The sequence below is a fragment of the Triturus cristatus genome, chromosome 4_1 (genome assembly GCF_964204655.1).
Source record: "Triturus cristatus chromosome 4_1, aTriCri1.1, whole genome shotgun sequence".
Lineage (NCBI taxonomy): Eukaryota > Metazoa > Chordata > Amphibia > Caudata > Salamandridae > Triturus > Triturus cristatus.
This window is the reverse complement of record NC_140585.1, coordinates 525,236,939-525,256,752: the sequence shown is the minus strand read 5'-3', so window position 1 is coordinate 525,256,752 and position 19,814 is coordinate 525,236,939. Positions and strand designations below refer to the sequence as shown.

General features: G+C 45.1%; 1 protein-coding gene across 2 annotated transcripts in view; it reads left to right on the top strand.

Annotated features, from left to right (window-relative positions):
* The window catches only part of INTS13 (integrator complex subunit 13), a 327,931-nt gene that overhangs the window by 63,217 nt on the left and 244,900 nt on the right, over positions 1-19,814 (top strand). For both annotated transcript variants that reach the window (XM_085652788.1, XM_085652789.1), the window contains exon 5: positions 14,914-14,994. In XM_085652788.1, coding sequence (XP_085508914.1) covers positions 14,914-14,994 — 81 coding nt within the window. The remainder of the gene's footprint in view (positions 1-14,913; positions 14,995-19,814) is intronic.

Sequence of the window (19,814 nt, the reverse complement as noted above, 5' to 3'; positions counted from 1 at the left end):
TTAAGAGCCTTTAGTCGTGAAAACATATGTGAGGGGTTTATGATCAGTCATGACATTGAAAGGTATGCCCCATAAGAAAAACCTGAAGTGTTTGTTAGCCCAGAAACAAACAAGGGCCTTATTCTCTACTACAGAGTAATGATGTTCAGCTCCTTACAATGTCCTTGAAGCAAAAGCAACAACTTGTTCCTTAACCTCAAACCTCTGAGTAAGTTGGCTCTTAATCCTCTGTTACTGGCATCCATGGACAGAAATGTAGCTTCTCTTCCAGGGGATCCTCATCAATAGTCATAAGCACTGAATATTCCCGCCCATGTGCGGGGACCCCGGAAATAATAAAATTATATATGTAAAAAACATACATATATACAGCTCTGTATATGTATAAACATATATCATTTTTTCCAAGCAAATGCAGCTCCCATAAAAGGCTAGGCAATGTAAATATACACATCCAATAACACACATATATCTATATATATGTATAAAGGTATAACAATACACCCAAATCTCTTTTTTTTTTTTTTTTTTTTAATGAGGTAAACACTCATGAGAAAGCAAAAAATAAAGAGAACAAACTGTGGAAAAACACAGATGTATAACACATTGCCAGCCTGCAGGCTGCATTGCAATACAATACCATAGAGACTAAAAAGCCCTGTACAGGTAAAAACTGGCACCGTGCCTTTAAGGCAGCCCTGACTTCCATATCCCATCATGCCTCAGGGGTGACAGTTAGGTCAGTTGTTCTTTCCGGCTCCTTCAGTCAGGACCCTGGAATTCAGCTCTCTTCTTTTTTGACTCTTTAGTCAAAAATTATAACAACTTTAAGATTTTTTTTGGACTTCTTCTTACAATTTCTGTGAGGAAGTCAGTATCCTGTGTTTTTCTGACTGATTTTTCAACCATTTTGTCAGAAAAATGCCTTCTTTATTTGTTCCATGCCCATCTTGTGGAAAAAAGAAGGCTGCGTCAGACACACATGAGGTGTGTATCATCTGTCTGCCGGACTCTCACTCTCCAGCAACATGTCGTCATTGTGAAGACCTTTCCAAAAGGACTTTAAAGGAGAGGGAGAGGATTAGGCTGTATGGCCTAGCAGAACGGTCGACGTCGAAGCAGTTGGTCCCTGTTTGCTCTCCATCGACGTCGGGCTCGGCGTCGAAGACTCCAGCGGCGGGATCGTCGCTGAGAGGTGAGGAGTCAAGGGGAAGTTATGCTGCAAAGAGAAAATCGACGTCGACTTTATATTCAGCGTCGAAGAGGATGCGTTCGACGTCGACGGCGTCTAAAAGCTCGGCGTCGAGGACTCGGCGCCATAGTTCAACGTCGAAGAAGCATCTGTCGACGTCGAGAGAAGATCGATCGACGTCTGCTCAGAGATATCGTTCGTCGTCGAAAGAAAGACATCGTTCGACGTCGAGGTCGGCGAGACATCATTCGACGTCGCGAGAAGAACGTAGACGATCTCCACAGTCGACGTCGAGACCAAAATCGCCGTCAAGATCAAGATCGCCGTCGAGGAAACATCGTTCGACGGCGAGGAGGCTTTCGACGTCGTCGGAGCTTTCGACGTCGAGACAGAAGTCTCCGTCAGGAGTGACGTCGAGGCAGACGCCTCCGTCAGGGCCGACGTCGAGGCAGGAGCCTCCGTCGGAGTCGACGTCGAGGCAGGAGCCTCCGTCGGAGTCGACGTCGAGGCAGAGGCCTCCGTCGGAGTCGACGTCGAGGCAGAGGCCTCCGTCGGAGTCGACGTTGAGGCAGGTGCCTCCGTCCTCACAGGTCTCCAAAGCTTTGGTGAGGTACATGAAGCCTCCGTCGAAGGTAATCTCGACGTCGAGACAGGAAGCTCGGAGCCTCGAAGATTCGAGTCAAAGATCTCCGGTGATAGGCTTATCACCGTCGAGGCAGCCCTCTGTTGAGGGTACGCAGGAGGTTTCACATATTCGCCTCACAATTCGACCAGTCTCAAGGCGAAAATCTCCTCATAGACTGATATATACAGCTCCGGAGTCACCGCGTATCATTTCTATCTCGCCTTCAGGATCAGAGGGCTCAGGTTCAAGGTCAGCATCACCAGAGCTTGTACATCAATCTCCAGTTCCTGCAAGAGAAAGTTCGCAGGAGGAGGACAATGCTGTGCCTCAAAGTCCCGTAAGGGAGATGCCTCAGGACCCTGCTATGACAGACACAATAAAGGCATCGCTAACAAGAATAAGGGGCGTGGTATTCCCAGCGACACCGATCAGACCAAGATCTCGAGAAAGAGAATCCCGAAGTCACTCTCGAGCACCAAGAAGGCGATCCAGGTCTGCCTCCCTCAGAAGAGAGTCGACCAGATCAGAGAGAAGGCGCCGTAGGACCCCTTCTACCTCCCCTTCTTCCAGATCATCCAAAAGGGATTATTCACCGACACTCTCGGAGACGCCACCCTCTCGGGTATCTCCGGTAGATGACATTTCTACATTTCAAGAAGTGTTGTGTAGAGGAGCTACAAAATTAAGTATCCCTATGCCGGTTCAGGAGACCACCACATCCATAATTTTTGAAACTCTTCATGAGCGCACAGTGACACGCCCGTTGTTGCCATTAGTCCCCGGTTTGCTACAACCGGTAATGGATATCTTTCTCACGCCAGCAACCACCAAAACGGCGCCGGCGAGAATTCTAAAAAAGTACCGTCCAGCTCCGGAGGATCCGCTATTCCTTAAAACAGATCCTCCACCGGACTCTGTCATCACCGCCGCTGCCAGAAAGACGCATGCAGTAGCTGGCTCTTCAACGGTGCCACCAGATAAGGACAGTAAAACGCAAGACTCCTGGGGGAGGAAAGTTTGCGGCTCAGCATCCTCAAGCTTGAAGGTGGCAAGTGCCTCGGCTCTTCTGGGGCGCTATGATAGGTCACTATGGGACTCTCTTCAGAGGTTCGTTGAAAAAGTTCCATCAGAGGACAGACGGGACTTTGAAGAGATTTTGCATGAGGGGAGTCTAGTCTCTAACCAGATCATAAGTGCAGCGGCGGATGGGGCAACTCTGGCAGCGCATGAATATGCACATGGAGTCACAGCCAGAAGATCATCCTGGCTTAGATTGACGGCCCTGAAACCGGAAGCGCAGGCAAGAATTTTAAATCTGCCTTTCTCCGGTAATTCTCTTTTTGGGTCCCATGCAGACGAGGAAATGGCCCGTATGAAAGCAGAGCTGGAGACCATGAAAGCAGTCGGGCTTGAAAAGAGGAAAGAGTTTCGACGCCGCAAGGGAAATGACAGGCGCAATTACCAACAGAGGGTTCAAACCCCTCATTGGCAAAAGAACCAGGACCAGCAAGGTCAAAAGAAACAGCAATACCAGTCCCGCAAGCCATCCAGGGGACGAGGTAACAACAGGCAGTCTAATGCTGGAAACAAAGCACCGGGGAAGCAATGAGAAACCGCTTCCTCCGATGCTGTCCACCGCTCCGGTGGGAGGAAGTGTTGCGCATCATCTTCCAGAGTGGCAGACAATCACAAAGGACAAGTGGGTACTCAATATACTGCGTCATGGGTACTCGCTTCGTTTCAAAAGTCACCCCCCATCGATTCCTCCTGTCAAGTCATCCCAGCATCTAAAGCAGCTCAGAGAGGAGGTAGCGACGCTACTACTCAAATCTGCAATAGAGAAAGTGCCCATAAACCAGAGAGGAAAGGGAGTTTACTCCAGATATTTTCTCATCCAAAAGAGGAGTGTGAAGGCGGAGTTCAGACCCATTTTAGACCTACGGATACTGAACAAGCACATAAGAAAGGAAAAATTTCGCATGCTGGCGCTCCACCAAATATATCCTCTTCTCCGGATGGGCGATTGGATGTGTTCACTGGACCTTCAGGATGCATATTTCCATATTCCCATCCTAAGGAATCATCGAAAATTTCTCAGGTTTGTGGTAGGCAACGCTCACTATCAGTTCAAAGTCCTCCCATTTGGCCTGAAGTCAGCTCCTCGAGTATTCACAAAATGCGTGGCAGTAGTAGCGGCTGCTCTGAGGCGCGCAGGAGTCTTCGTCTATCCCTACCTAGACGACTGGCTAATAAAGGGCTCATCGCCACAGAATGTGCGGACACAGCTGTCGCTATGCCTGAACTTATGTCGCAGGTTGGGTCTCAGAGTGAATGTCAAAAAGTCCAATTTTTCACCAACGCAGAGAATACACTACCTGGGTGCAACTATAGACTCCGTAGTAGGAAAAGTGTTTCCTTCGGAGGAAAGACAGTCATCCATTATGCTAAAAGGCAGACAGATTATGACCAGCAATCTGTCGTCGGCAAGGCAAATCTCATCTCTGCTAGGGGCCATGGCATCCTGCATCTTCCTAGTGCCCAATGCCAGGCTAAGGATGCGTCCTCTCCAGCAAGATCTCGAGGACAAATGGGATCAAAGGAACTCTCTGTGGGAAGAAAAGGTTTGCCTCTCCTCTGCAGCCAAACAGTCAATCAAGTGGTGGCTGAAGCCAAGGAATCTGCAAGTGGGGATTCTTTTCCATCAAGAGCCCCCAACTCAGACCTTAATCACCGACGCATCCCTTCAGGGATGGGGTGCGCATTTTGGGACTCTGCAAACTCAAGGACGGTGGTCCAGCAGCGAACAGTTGTACCACATCAACATGCTGGAGCTCAGGGCGGTCCACCTAGCCCTCAAAGCGTTCCTACCTGCGATAACGACGAGTACCATTCTAGTACAGACGGACAATACCACCACAATGTACTACCTGAACAAGCAGGGGGGTACTCGATCCAGAACGCTCTCGCTGGAAGCTCAGTCCCTGTGGCACTGGATCCTAGCAAGGAACATCTCATTGAAAGCGGTGCACCTACCAGGAGAACTCAACGTGCAAGCAGACTTGCTCAGTCGGCATTTTCAAGAGCCAGAGGACTGGGTAATCAACGACGAAGTGTTAGAAGACATCTTCGGGGAATGGGGGCGCCCGCAAGTGGACCTCTTCGCGGACGAGCAAAACACAAAATGCCGAGGCTTCGCCTCAAGATACCATCGACCAGGATCCCTAGGGAATGCCCTTTTGATCAATTGGTCAATGACATTTGTGTACGCTTTTCCGCCTCTCCCACTAATTCCCAAGGTGGTGACCAAGCTACAGAATTCATCTGCCAAGATGATACTCATAGCACCGGACTGGCCGAGGCAGTGGTGGTACACGGATCTCCTACACATGTCGATCCGCCCCCACAAGCGGCTGCCGTGCAGGCCGGACTTGTTATCCAAGATGCAGGGGAAGATTTACCATCCCAGCCTTCCCTCGCTGAGCTTAACAGCATGGCTCCTGAAGTCCTCCAGTATGGCCATCTGAACCTCCCTCAAGAGTGTATGTCCATACTGAAGGAAGCCAGGAGGCCTTCGACAAGACACTCCTACTTCTGTAAGTGGAAAAGATTTTATATATGGTGTGCTCAGCATCATTATGATCCCACTAAATGCCAGGAGGATGTAATTTTGCCCTATCTTCTACATTTAGCAAGGGCAGGGTTGAAATTTTCTTCCATAAAGGTTCACCTAGCAGCCATAACAGCATACAGGCGTTCGCCTTCACAGCAGTCATTTTTTAAAGTGCAGGTAGTGAAGGATTTCTTGCAAGGACTCAAGAAAGTCTATCCCCCTGTTAGACCTCCCTCTCCTTCCTGGGAGCTAAACTTGGTTCTGTCGAAGCTCATGGGTTCACCTTTTGAGCCTATTCATAAGGCTACCCTACAGCACCTCACATGGAAGACAGCATTTTTAATAGCCATCACTTCAGCACGGAGGGTCAGTGAGATACAGGCCCTCTGTTCTAAAGAACCCTACACTGTTTTTCATCTAAATAGGGTGGTGATGAGAACTCACCCTTCGTTCCTACCCAAGGTGGTATCGGAGTTTCATGTAAACCAAGCCATCTCCTTACCAACCTTTTTTCCCAACCCCTCCTCTCCGGCAGAGAGGGCGTTGCATTCTCTGGATGTCAGAAGGGTCCTAAAATTCTACCTAGATAGGACTAAGAATATCAGGAAATCTGACCAATTGTTTGTGAACTATGGGATTGTCCGTATGGGCTTTGCTGCATCCAAACGTTCCATTGCTAGGTGGATTGTTTCTAGTATTACTTTGGCCTACCAACTGGCTCAGAAACCATTGGGGGCGCGCCCTAAAGCGCATTCGACAAGAGGAAAAGCGGCTACCGCGGCTTTTCTCAATAATGTCCCACTCTCCGAGATCTGCAAGGCAGCCACTTGGAGATCTGTCCACACTTTTACCAGGCATTATTGTCTGGATTCGGACACCAGAGCAGACACTCAAGTAGGACAAGCCTCCTTGAGGAATCTGTTCCAAACATAATCATTTTCATGATTCTTTTTCTCCATGGGTGATACAACCTTAGTTTCATTTGCCTGCTGGTGGAAGGGGAGCTTGCTACTCTATTCAGTGCTTATGACTATTGATGAGGATCCCCTGGAAGAGAAGGGTAAGTTACTTACCTGTAATTCTAGTTCTCTTCCAGGGGTATCCTCATCAAAGTCATAAGCAACCCACCCACCTCCCCAGGCAAATGAGAAGAGGTGTATTATTCATTATGGAAAAGGTATATCTTTGTGTTTAGGACTACGGTCCCGCAAAGAACAACTGACCTAACTGTCACCCCTGAGGCATGATGGGATATGGAAGTCAGGGCTGCCTTAAAGGCACGGTGCCAGTTTTTACCTGTACAGGGCTTTTTAGTCTCTATGGTATTGTATTGCAATGCAGCCTGCAGGCTGGCAATGTGTTATACATCTGTGTTTTTCCACAGTTTGTTCTCTTTATTTTTTGCTTTCTCATGAGTGTTTACCTCATTAAAAAAAAAAAAAAAAAAAAAGAGATTTGGGTGTATTGTTATACCTTTATACATATATATAGATATATGTGTGTTATTGGATGTGTATATTTACATTGCCTAGCCTTTTATGGGAGCTGCATTTGCTTGGAAAAAATGATATATGTTTATACATATACAGAGCTGTATATATGTATGTTTTTTACATATATAATTTTATTATTTCCGGGGTCCCCGCACATGGGCGGGAATATTCAGTGCTTATGACTTTGATGAGGATACCCCTGGAAGAGAACTAGAATTACAGGTAAGTAACTTACCCTTTCATGGGCTCAAACCTTCCTAAAAAAGGGACATTTGCAATACAAGACTTGATGACCTTGAAAGCTGCTTGACAATACTTACCCCATACAAAGAAGTTTTTAGCTCTGAGTAAGTTAAGTAAGGGTTCCACCATGCTGGCATAGTTTTGTATGAACTTGGAATAATACTCTGAGAGACCTAAGAACAACTGAAGGTCTTCAACACTAGTGGGAGCAACAGTATTTAGGATGGCATCAACCAAATTCATTTTTGGTTTGATGACATCACTGGAAATGGTGTGTCCTAGGTATTCTACAGAACTCACACCAATTTGGCATTTCTCTTTGTTGAGTGTGAGACCTGCATTATGCAATCTGTGTAGAACTTGTCTTAGCATGTCAGTGTGTTCTTTTATATCTTTCCCGTGTATAAGAATATCATCTTGAAAGCACCAGGGATATCCTTGAGTATATGCTGCATAATCCTCTGAAAAGCGGCAGACGCCAACCCAAAGGGCATAAGTAAGTATTGAAATGCACCTAGGGGTGTTATGAATGCAGTGAGGTGACAAGACTCTGGGGGTAGTTACACTTGGTGGTACTCCGAGGATAAGTCGAGGACGCTGAAATAACTGGCGTCCTTGATAAGGGTTAATAGTTCATGAATCCTCGGAAGCGGGTGTCTGTCTACCATGATGTTCCTATTTAAATCACTGACGTCAATGTATAACCTAACCTCTTTGCTAGCTGATTTAGTTGTAATGACGATGGGAACCAACCATTGCGAACTTTCTCTGGGTTCGATGACACCCATACCAAACAACTGGGTCTAATTCTTTTTGAAGAGGAACCTTCATGAGGTGTTAGATGGGTCTGACTTTATGTGCTACAGCTTTAGCTTTGTCTTTGAGTTTGATGTGGTGTTGGAAATCTTTTATTAACCCTAAAGTATCAGTAAAGACCTCAGGGAATCCGTCACATATGTCTTGACCACACACAGAGCGATCTAAAAGTACTTGGTCAGGGGTGTTAGTATCCAATTTGATGCCAAGTTCCTTGTGGTGTTTCCAACCTAAAAGAATGGAACCCTTCTCAGCAATGTAGACTTTACCCACTGTGTTTCTACCCTTGTAACTAAACAGCATGGTGGTCACCCCACCAAAGGCATAGGATCACCATTGCATCCCCCAGGCTTGATTCCTGCTGCCTGGAGGGCACTTAGTCTGTTAGCATTTTTTGTTTTAACTTCTACCCTCCAGCAACGTATAGGGAGAACAAGATTCTGCGAAGACCTTGACTTGTTTGTTGTCTAAAGTATTGAAACAATCAAGGAAACTGACACTATCATCCTTGTTCTAAAGTTGAAATACCAATTCGGCTTCTACAAGAGTCGTAGGCTCTATCAAAGATATATTTTTCTCACGCATGTCACGGCAAACTCTGGCCAAATGTCCCTTCCACCCACACTTGTGACACGTGATATTTCTGGCTGGACAGGAAGGACAATTTGCTAAATGTGCTTGGTTGCTGCACCTGTAACATTTAGTCTTAGTATTTACATTACCATGAATTCTGAACGTGCAATCCTTGTCTGGCTTTTGGAATTCTTTACTTTGTTGCTTGGAAATAGCATGCACTTCAGGGGAAGATTCAGTGCTCCTTCTCATTTCTTTTATGCATTCTGCAGTATGTTTGAACGCTATTTCCACAGCTTGTTTGAAATCAGGGTTACCTGCTATAATTTCTCTTGTATCTTGGGAATGTTAGTACATCTCACTAATTGGTCCCTAATCAGTGAGTCAGAAAGGCCTTCAAATTCACAGGTGTTAGACGAACCTTTAAACACAGCAATAAACAATTTTTTTCATTCCTGCCTTGTACTCTTGAGGCAAATTTTTGTCTTTCTAATACTACGTTAATGGCCTGTCCATTTACACATTGAAATCAACATCCCCTTCATCAACTTCCTGTACAGATTCATTTAGGTTGTTGAAGGTTTTCCGACCTTCTATCCCTAAATTATACAAGAGTATGTGTTGTTCTCTGAAGGGAGAGGATGTGCCCCCCCCCCCAAAGCTATGAGGTAGGACTCAAACCTATCTTTCCATTCTTTCCATGGAATATTTGGTTCACCAATATCATTTAAAACTGGAGGTGGTAAGGACATATTGAAAGCAGCCATATTAAAGAGACAATACCAGTGCTGCAAAAATAGTCTTGAAGAGATGAAGATAAACAAAGGACAGAACAATGGAGAACGTTACAAAAAATGCTTTAGATTAAGGTACCGTGCATAATAAATAACATGAAAATTGCAGGCAATGAGTTAGAAAAGAAATGCCAGTCAAGCACCCTGCTGTGCCCGTCCGCGAAGAAAGAAAGTTCTCTAAAGACAACCTTGCCGTGCTCATCCACGATATGACAGTGTAATATATGACAAACAGCTGTGCCCGTCAGCAAACGGGTGGTTCCAACAAATGATGAAACTGCTGTGCTCGGCAGCGAAACTAGGCGGAGAATGCGAACACAGCCTCCAGCTCCTTCGAACCCTAGGAGAATTGACAGGCCTACCGTGCCTTGCAGTTGGGAAACATCCTTTACTCTGCATGCGTTACAACACGTCATTGCCCTGCATTTCTTTCTCTCTGCGAACACTTTTACAACTCAGGGCTTTACACCGCAAACCATTACAACGCATTTCCCATTACCAAGCCCCGGTGGAGCTAGAATAGTAAATTGCGTTGTAATGGACAATGCATTGTAATGGATTGCGTTGTAAAGCCCTGCGTTGTAAAAGGTTTTGCAGAGTAAAAAACGCGGGCTAACGGCTTGCGTTGTAAATGCGTGTGCGGAGTAAAGTATCCTATTCCTGTCAGCGTAATGGAGCCGGGTAAGACGTCAGCCCTCCTTAGCACCCGCCCTCAGCTTGCAGCACTGAAATGCGTGGCTCAGTGCTTCCACTCAGACGACACGGAAATGCCTGGCTTGGTGCAACAAGTCCAGCGTGGAGGCGGGAAAAAGGTCGGCCTTCAGTTTCACACGACCACAGCCTCAGCACAGAAATGTGTGCTGTGCTCCTAGTCAGAAGGTGTGAAAATGCTTGAGCCAATGCATATAGTCAGGTTGAACAGAGGCTGGAGACGCCTTTGTTCTCCGTCTTCCTTCAAGACGCAAAATACACAGGAGTAGAACGGCAGACTCAGTAAGTGGATAGAAGTCAGAACAACCCGGACCACAGGTTGTTCAATAATATGGCAACACAGCAGGCGCTCACATCCAGTGAACAATGCGCACCACACTCTACAGAAGACGATAGTGAAGGTATAGGTGCAACACAGACACTTAGAAGGAAACTATACTGCAGCACCGCACACAGGTGAGTTGGACCGAGTTCCAGTAATGAATTATAGAAAGTGCAGTACCTTGGAGTTATCAATTAAGTAAAAACTTCTAGAATCTTAGCGTAGTAATCACAGCTACTGGAGTACAGCTGTAAACAGTAGGTAGTATACAACTTGGGATGGTGGTGTGGCTGCCCCCACTCAACTAATCGTCGCCAGTGTTAAAAAGACAAAACACTGAGTGAAGATGAGATGTCTTTATTATATCCTACGCCACCAACAGGTTCCAGTCCGCTGAAGTCAGCTGTGGAATCTTCGTTCAACAGCAAGAGAACATTCCAAAGGAAAAGGGGGGGAGAAAGAACAGGCAGGAATGAACCAAGTAGATTACAACACAGCCCTCTTAGACTACCATGGTAGGACAATTTTTTACCACAACACATTTTTTATTGAGTTCAGTTGGGGTAGAGTTCACCCTCGCATTTCTACAGCACCCTATTAAAGGACTCTGCATACTCAGCCCCGACTGTGATGAAGTATTTCATGGCTAAAATACGATACCCTGTGTTCCTCCTAAACTGAGAGACGAAATGGATGTCCTCACAACTGAATACTATGACATCATAGAGGCCATATGGAGCCTAGCCAAGGAGTCAATACTAGACACTGACAGATTTCCACTGGAATTTTACCAAACTTACTCTTAGGCACTATCACCAAAATTGGCTGTACAATATGAAGCTGTAGCAACATAGGACAGTTTGCCCGCTTCTCTTAGAGAAGCATTATTTGTTTTAATACCCAAGCTTGGTCGGGTCCCCTCTGGCCTTTCTTTGTTTAGGCCACTATCGATTGTTAACTGTGTCTAAAACATCTGCAGCAAAATTATTTTAGGGAAAATATTACAGGTTCTTCTAGATCTAATGGACCAACATGGGTTTGTCCTTGGAAGAAACATCTCCCTTAACATATGTAGACTTTACAGGCTTATGGACGTGACTTCTGGTAAATGGCCTCACTCAACCTGTCTGGCCCTTAATCTGGAGGAAGCATTTGACTCTCTTGACTGGAACTACCTGTTTAGTGTCTTAGCCAAATTCGGCTTTGGCAGGCAGATAACTAAGTTAATTAAACTTATATATACTGACCCGACAGCCATAGTCTGTGCTGAGTAATTCATGTCTGCTCACTTTGCAGTCCACAATGGGATGCATTAAGGACGCCCGCTATCCACCTTTATTAATGCTCTTGCCATGGAGTCCTTTGCTATTAAATCAAGATGTGTCAAAAAAGGGGCTCCACTGGGGCATTGCTTCCTGTGACAATATTCACACTATATGACATGCTGCTTTACATCCAAGTTGTCTATGTGGAGCATAATAGTATTGCACACATTCTGTAAGAAGCGCATTGCGGCTCTACGTCAATTGGCTGAAATCTTGCTTGTGTCCCCTCCGACCAAACACCCTGGAGGCTCAGATACAACTAGGAGGTGGGATACTCAACTGGGAGAACATATACTGTTAGAATCTATCACTGTGCAAGATTTATCATCTTCTCTATTACTGCAACGACCACCTGCTGTACCCTCTGAAGAAATTCTTTTGGCAACTGGATATATTTTTTTCCGGGACGTCATTTAGTGCAATGGTTGTCTTATGGTGGTATTAGCCAAGCTGTGACTCCTTATAGATAAGGGGGACCTGGGTGGAGGTGTGAATAGCGGGGTAGCCAACTTTGAGCACTTTCAGTCCTGTTGCAGTTGGTGAGCTGTTGGATCTCGGGCCCTTACTGGAAGACACTTGCTCAGGGCAGGGCTGCTGTGACCCGAGCACTTACTCAGCCTTTTTCTTCCATGAGCTAAAATTAAAAGGTGGCATTCTCAGTTGCTACATGTCGCCAAGAATTGTTTTCAAAAAGCTAACTCTTCACTAAACACATACACCTGCTTAGCCCTCTTTTGAACATCAGGCCCGCTTCTCTGTAAGCAAGCTAAGACACTTGAGTGCCATTGGCATTACACCATTGGGCGATCTGTTTCAAGACAGTGAAGATCTCACTGGAGGGACTATGTGAGAAGTGGGAAATGGATATACGAAGGATATTAAATGACAGGGAATGGGACAGAGTACTCTCGTATCCACACACAGTCTTGCGCAATGTCTGATTCAAATATATTCTGCGTAATGTCCAACTTAGAGCCTACCTCTCCCCTGACAAAATCAATAAATGTTTCCAGAAACCAAAGTCTTATGCCTTCAATGCAACACCTCTGGAGTGGTTTTGAAACACATGCTGTGGTGTTGGGTTTCCTTAGCAAACTCTTGGCTCACAGTCACAGACATCACTGGCGCCCCCAACATCAGAAACTGTGTGGTTTGCACTCTAAGCCTCTCTAAATGTACTAAAAAGAACAAGCTAGCTTCCCGCTGTCCTTACCTGGCCTATTGTTAGGCAAGCGAACCATAACATTGGAGTGGAGAGCAGATGTGCCTCCAATGTTATAGCCTGGTGGCACACCACACTGAAATGAGCCGAAGATGAGAGCAAAGTCCAAAGAAGGGAAAAGATTAAAGGCCTCAGTTAGCGCCCTATAACCATTGGATGTGGTGGCCTGATCCTTAACTTTAAAACTGCTGCAAAAAACTATACTATCCCCCATAAGGGACTTCTCAAGGCGTGGCTTGACGGTCTTTTTTGCCAGCAATAATGGTGGAGCACCTAGTATTGCATTTTAGCGATTATTCTTTTGCAATTTAGGCAATTCCCTTACTCGTGTTAATAGTGCATAGTTATCATCACCAGCAGTTTAAAGGTTAAAAAACAGTCTGTTTTGATTTAAAAGGCAAATAAAAATTATTAAATAAAAAAAAAAGATAGAAACTTGGAAAACGCCACAAGAACAGAGTCTGGCTGATGAGATGAATGACAGTAGGAATATTTGGCAAAATATCAGACAGCCAAGATAGGGCTGGTTCTCTAATACCCTAGTCAGAAAATGTGGTCAGTAAGATAAAGGGACTCGCAGTGCCAAGTAAGAGATCAAGTGATATCAAGGGACACTATCAGCAATAGAGCTAAAGTATTCATTCAATTGCATATAGCCCCTAGTGCATTTACAGATTGTAAAGGCTAGGATTTCAGCATAATCAGCGTTTAACCTGGTCATGGGGAAAAGAGATTGATTTTAATGGTTTTTACAAAGATGACAAGTGAAGGAGAGACAAAAACGGTCTGACTATGTTCAGATATTGAGCTTGATGGGGTTGGCATTGCTGGGAGTTAGAACACACAATTTTCTAGGTCTGCCCTTTGACTTGAGTAAGAAGCAAAATATTGGTCTTCACATCTGTCTACAAATTAGGAGCTAAAGACACAGTGGGTAGATCAAAATGGATGTTCAAATTGCTAAATAAGATCTAAATGTCAGTATGAGTGTCCATAGAGCACCACCAGGGCCATTTAATTTATTAGTAAGCATTTCTAATGCTGTATCAGAGGCAGAATGAAGTTTTGTCTATTTAAAAGACTTCTTATCCAAGAAAGCCTAAACACCACCACTCTCAATAGGTCGATATGTTCGTATTTAATTATAATAGTTAAGAACCTGTGTAGAGTGGTTGGTAGACCATGTTTCATTGATGGCCATTGCATCCAAGTTGTAATCTATAGTAAAATCTTAAATTATTTATTACAGAATGTGCCTTGATTAGAAGTCATGATAGTATCTGGTCTAGAGAAAGGGATTGAAGCCATAGGTTTTTTCACATAGATGCCACAACTTGTATAACTCATCTGATCTAATTTTTCAAGATGTGAGATGGGGAATAGAGGTTCAAAAGAGTTGCACAGTCGGAAGTAAGAATACATTGCTCACTTAATGGTATGGAAAGCTGGCTGCACAGTTGGCCACTAGACCGGCTGCAGACTGACTTTTCTTTGGCGCATTGCTGGAACACCCTCTACAGACTACATTAAGTACCTGCTTTTCCAAATTGGGAAAACTTATCAGAAAGAACAGCTATCAAATGGCTGCTGTTAGTGGTAAACTCGGACTGGAGTGAAAATGGAAGTGAAACTTTTCCAGGAGCTACTTGAACCAACTTGCTAAATCCAGATAGTCAGACACCAAGTCTACACAAAAGACTGCTCCCATAGCGAATTCATATGCTAAAGACCCAATGATTAAAACAACCTCACTTCAGGGCACAATACGGATAGAAATCTGGTTTGCAGTCAACAGGTTAAAAAGATAAGAACAAAACTCCACAGTGAAATGTTGTGCAAATGGAAGTAAATATTCCAATGTGGGATATCGGGTGCTACAAACCATTAAGGGAGAAACCTTTTTCATAACATATTAAAGAACTGCATCAGTAATTCGGATATATGTCATAACTGTGGCCTAAAATCCTTTATTGTTGCTATTTTTCAGTGACAGCCATGTGCGTATGTTGGAAGATTGCGTTAATGAAACAATCCATGAGCATAATAAGCTTGCTGCTGGTTCTGATCAGTAAGTGTTAAAACAGTTTGAAAATTACAGAATGTATTTTTGGCCTTTTCAAACACTTATTGTTAATTTATCCATTTTCTGTTAGCTGTTTACTGAAGCTTTCTGTAAACTCAATCTGCATGTGTTTCAAGGATCTTTCATTCAATACAGCATACCAGTGAGTCTTAAATTTGAGAATATCTTGATGGCAATTCATCCCTGTGTGCCTGTCCAAATATCCTTGTATACCTTAATTGTGCTTTGTTGATGATCTATTATTGTTATATTTTTAGAACTCATAGGTTGTGTTATATGTGGAAATTGCTTTGGGTTCTGTGTTTTTCTCCTTAGGTTTCCATGCTCGAGAGTACTGAGCTTTGTCTTGCTTACCATGACCATGAAAAGGGAAAGCCCAACATTAGAATGTTGGAACATCAATGTCCACCAAATAATTATAAAGATTTAAAAAAGGGAGCAAATGCCTGATTGCTTCACTTGTCTGTTTTTCACTTGTGCATCGTCTTTTCACTGAGAAAGCACCTACTATTCTCTAATTTCTTCAGGAATTAAGATGCTATTTCCTATTGCCTACCAGAGGAAAATGCCCCTGATTCTAGCTCCACGTCACTAGCTCTGCTAAGCATGTAGCATTTTTCAGAAAGTGGATGCTGATGGACAAGAAATCTTTAATGGCCGATGTATTATAGTCAAATCAAGAACATTTTCTTAGATGCAAGAAGGAAATGAATGGTTGGTTTTAACTGTGTCCCTTACAATGTAGCCTGTACCCATACTGACCAGAATGTGGTTTCCTTACATCTGGTATTTGTTATCTAAAAGAAGTTATGTGACGTGGAAAGGAAAACCGATCCAGTGAAGGTTATGGATTATTTCAAATAATGTGATACCTCTTGATTACGTCATTTGTTGCTCAGCTGTGCCAGTACAAGTGAGGATCATTAGTTAAATGTAGAAATATGACTACAGGATAATGTAAAGAGATGGATCCACTATCAACTGTTTTGCCCTGGGTTCTTACAAAACTTCAAGAAAACTACCAAATCAGGCTGAAAATTCTACTTCTCTAGATATTATGTATTTCATTTTGCAGGAGACCGGGTCATTAAGGCAGATGGGCCTATAGTTATATAGATTTATTAATGCACATGCAGGCAAACATACTCTGTTCTTGAAAATGTAGTACACAATTTTAATTGTCAGACAAGGCGAAATTCATTCATACCCCTGTGGCACAGACAGATTTTCATTATTTGGATTCCGTTGATTACATCTTGTCGACTACACCATTTAACAACTGTTAACACACAAACTGAATATTAAGAGGATGTTATCAAATGTAAAAGTAGATCTGACAGAGACTGTTAGTTGTAGATTCCTTTCCTTAGTTGTACATTCCTTACCTTAGAATTTCCCCCAGGCATAAGTCTGGATCCAGAGATTTTTCTTCAGCTGCACCTTCAGCTGTTCAGCCTTAGGTGGCGTTCGTCGGCTCCACGTCGTTCATTGGGGATGGCGTTGCTGGACCTACATAGATGTCACATATGCGCGCGATATCCGTTCTTTCGTTTTTCGCGCCAGACTAAACGCAGATCTGGAGAGGGCTACCCATTAGCTGTTTTTTGGCTAGTCTTTTTATATTTTTGTCGACTGCTCTTTCGGGTTCTCGAACTCCCGGTGCGTTCAAGGGATGTACCAATGTCGGACTAGCTTCAAGCCTTGTAGTTTCTGTCCTCGGGCGAGGTCCATGGCGGATGCGCTTCTCATGTGCCTTTGGTGTCTGAAGCACGACCACAACCTGAAGACGTGCTGTGAGTACCGGGCCATGAACCCAAAGCCTTTGCGGAGGTGGTAATGAAAACTGCTGGAGGCCCAGCGCTCAATTCAGCGTCGATCCCGTTCTCGTCCTAGGGGACGTTTTCGAGAACTGTTGCAAAGCCCACACTCCTCGCGCTTGTAATCGTTGGGGAGGTCTTCTGGTAAGTCGGGAAAACACAAGAAGTCGAAGAAGCACAAGCATTCTTCGAATTCTCCCCGTCGGTTGCCATCGCGACGTGTGATACAGAGCGTCGTCGCTCGAAGGCTCTGTCTCCTGCCTTTCCGGGAGCTGGAGTGTCTCCTGACCAAATTCAGAAATTTTATGAGGCCCTGTACCTCTGCTTCGCCGGCACGACTTTGGGTCCCGTGGAGTCGGTCGGGGTCCCTGGGACTTCAACTCCAGTAGCTCTGGCACTGGCTGTGAAGGGTCCCTGTGGATCCAGGCCTGGATCCGGATCTACGCTGGTCGATCTAACTTGACTTTCCCCGACGCCAATTCCAACGACGATGCTCCCGGCGTCGACCATGCCCCCGGTCTGCGCCGACCACATCCTTATACTCAAAGTGGACACGGAGTCGGACCAGTGTCCGTTGAAGGGACTTTCATCGCTGTGTTTTTTCCTGACATTCCTGTTTGGACCAGAAAGTGAGGAAGAGGACTGGGAGGAGCCACTGGACCCTTTAACTGACCTACTTGAGGAACCAGACTGGCGAATGGACCTGGGTGATGCCAGTGGTCTGGACATGTCCCAACACTGACTTGCTTTCTTCCCCTACTGTGGCTACCACCTATGCTGTGGTGGTGAGGAGTGCAAAAACAACAATTGATGGACAGAATGCAGAACAATGTCATACATTCACCCCAGTACAGAGATCTGGGCCTAAATCCATCGTTTGGTGGTGGTGGTGAGGAGGGCAGCCGAGGTCCTCGGCCTCGAGCTCCCTACGGTGGCAGTCAGGACTAACCTCCTGACAGAGGTGCTTCAGCCTGCGACTTCCTCTTCTGAACCCCTTTTGCTGTTCAATGAAGCCCTCATGGACGTCCTTGTGGGCACTTGGTCCAAACCCAGCACAGGGGCTTCTGTGGATAAGATGATTGCCCACTGCCGGCGAGCCAGTGTTCCTGACTCAACACCCCTCCCCTGAGAGCTTGGTAGGCCAAGCCTCATCATCAAAGGCACATTCCCTTCTGCTCCCACAGATAGGGAATCCAAGCAGCTGGACCACCTTGGGAAGATGTTCTTTTCCTCCAGCTTGGCATTGCAGTTGACGAATACCGCATGCCTCGTGGGCTGATTCTCCCATACTGTCTGGGATACGGTCACTCGGGTGCTGCCTCAGTGCCCAGAGGAGGCCCGGACCGTTTTCTCTCAAGTGGTTGCAGACGGGAAAGATGTGGGCAAATTCGCCATAAGATGTGGACTGGATACCACCGACTCACGATTGCCACATCGGTAGCTGTTAGAGGCTATGCCAGGTTGAGGACTTCTTGCTTCTCAGGGGATGTCCAGTCTTCTTTGATGGACATGCCCTTTGATGGCACTCGCCTTTTTGGCATGTCCACGTTGCTTTTTGTGCCGTTTCCTGATGCAGGCACTAGAACCACCCACACAAGTAAGGTACCATTTTTCTCAGAAGACTTTAGGGAATGCGGGGTAGGTGTAATTTCGTGGATCCACGCAGATTCCAGAACTTTCCACCACGGAAATGTGAGGAAAATGTGTTTTTTTGGACAAATTTTGAGGTTTGCAAGGGATTCTGGGTAACAGAACCTGGTGAGAGCCAGACAAGTCACCCCATCCTGGATTCCCCTGGGTGTCTAGTTTTAAAAAATTTATAGGTTTTCTAGGTTTCCCTAGGTGCCGGCAGAGCTAGGGTTAAAAATTTACAGCTAGGCACTTTGGAAAAAAAGGGTCCGCTTTCACTGTGAAAATGTGGTGTGTCCACGTTGCGTTTTGGGCTGTTTCCTGTCGTGTGCACTTGGCCTACCCACACAAGTGAGGTACCATTTTTCTCGAAAGATTTTGGGGAATGCAGGGTGAGTGGAATGTTGTGGATCCACGCAGATCCCAGAACTTTCCACCACAGACATGTGAAGAAAAATGTTTTTGTTTTTTAAAAACAAATTTTGGGGTTTGCAAGGGATTCTGGGTAACAGAACCTGGTGAGAGTCAGACAAGTCAACCCATCTTGGATTCCCCTGGGTGTCTAGTTTTCACAAATGTATAGGTTTGCTAGGTTTCCCTAGGTGCTGGCAGAGTTAGAGTTCAATATCAACAGCTAGGCACTTTGCAAAGATAGGGTCCGTTTTCACTGTGAAAATGTGGTGTGTCCATGTTCTGTTTTGGGCGGTTTCCTGTCGCGGCCACTGCACCTACCCTTAGGGGAACACAAAATTGTGGAGCAACTGTTATTACCTATTGACTTTCAATGCATTTCTGTCTTCCAAATATAAGACAATGTGTAGCAAGCATTTGCAATTTAATAGGTCTTGCAATTGCAAGATTTTGAGCTACTGGCAATTCAAATAATAATGCCTTTTATTTGTGTTTAAAAAACCTGCAGTTATAGAAGGCATTGTCATTTACAATACCAATATGTCAAAGTGTCTAAAATGTGAGACCTATTGCATTGCAGATGCTTGTTTTTGCTGCAGGGGACTGGTGCAAGCGGACAATGTCTTGGTAAAGACTAATTCAAGAAGACAATTAGTAGGAGCAAACGATTTCTTTCCAGACCGGTCACCTGGATGCGATCTAGAAGGACGTTTAAATATGTGGTATGCCCTTGCATTCAATGTCCTCTTAAGAAATCCTGAGTGCATTTCATGACATTTAAACATTTTTGCATACACATTTATCTGATAGACGATTCTAGCTGCAGATTGCTCACCTTAGAATTTCCCCAGGCGTCAGACAGGATCCGGAAGATTTTCCATGAGCCGGTCGGTGGCATCGATCGGCTCCATGTCCATCGTCCGTGCTGGAAGTGAGGTTGCGGTATAT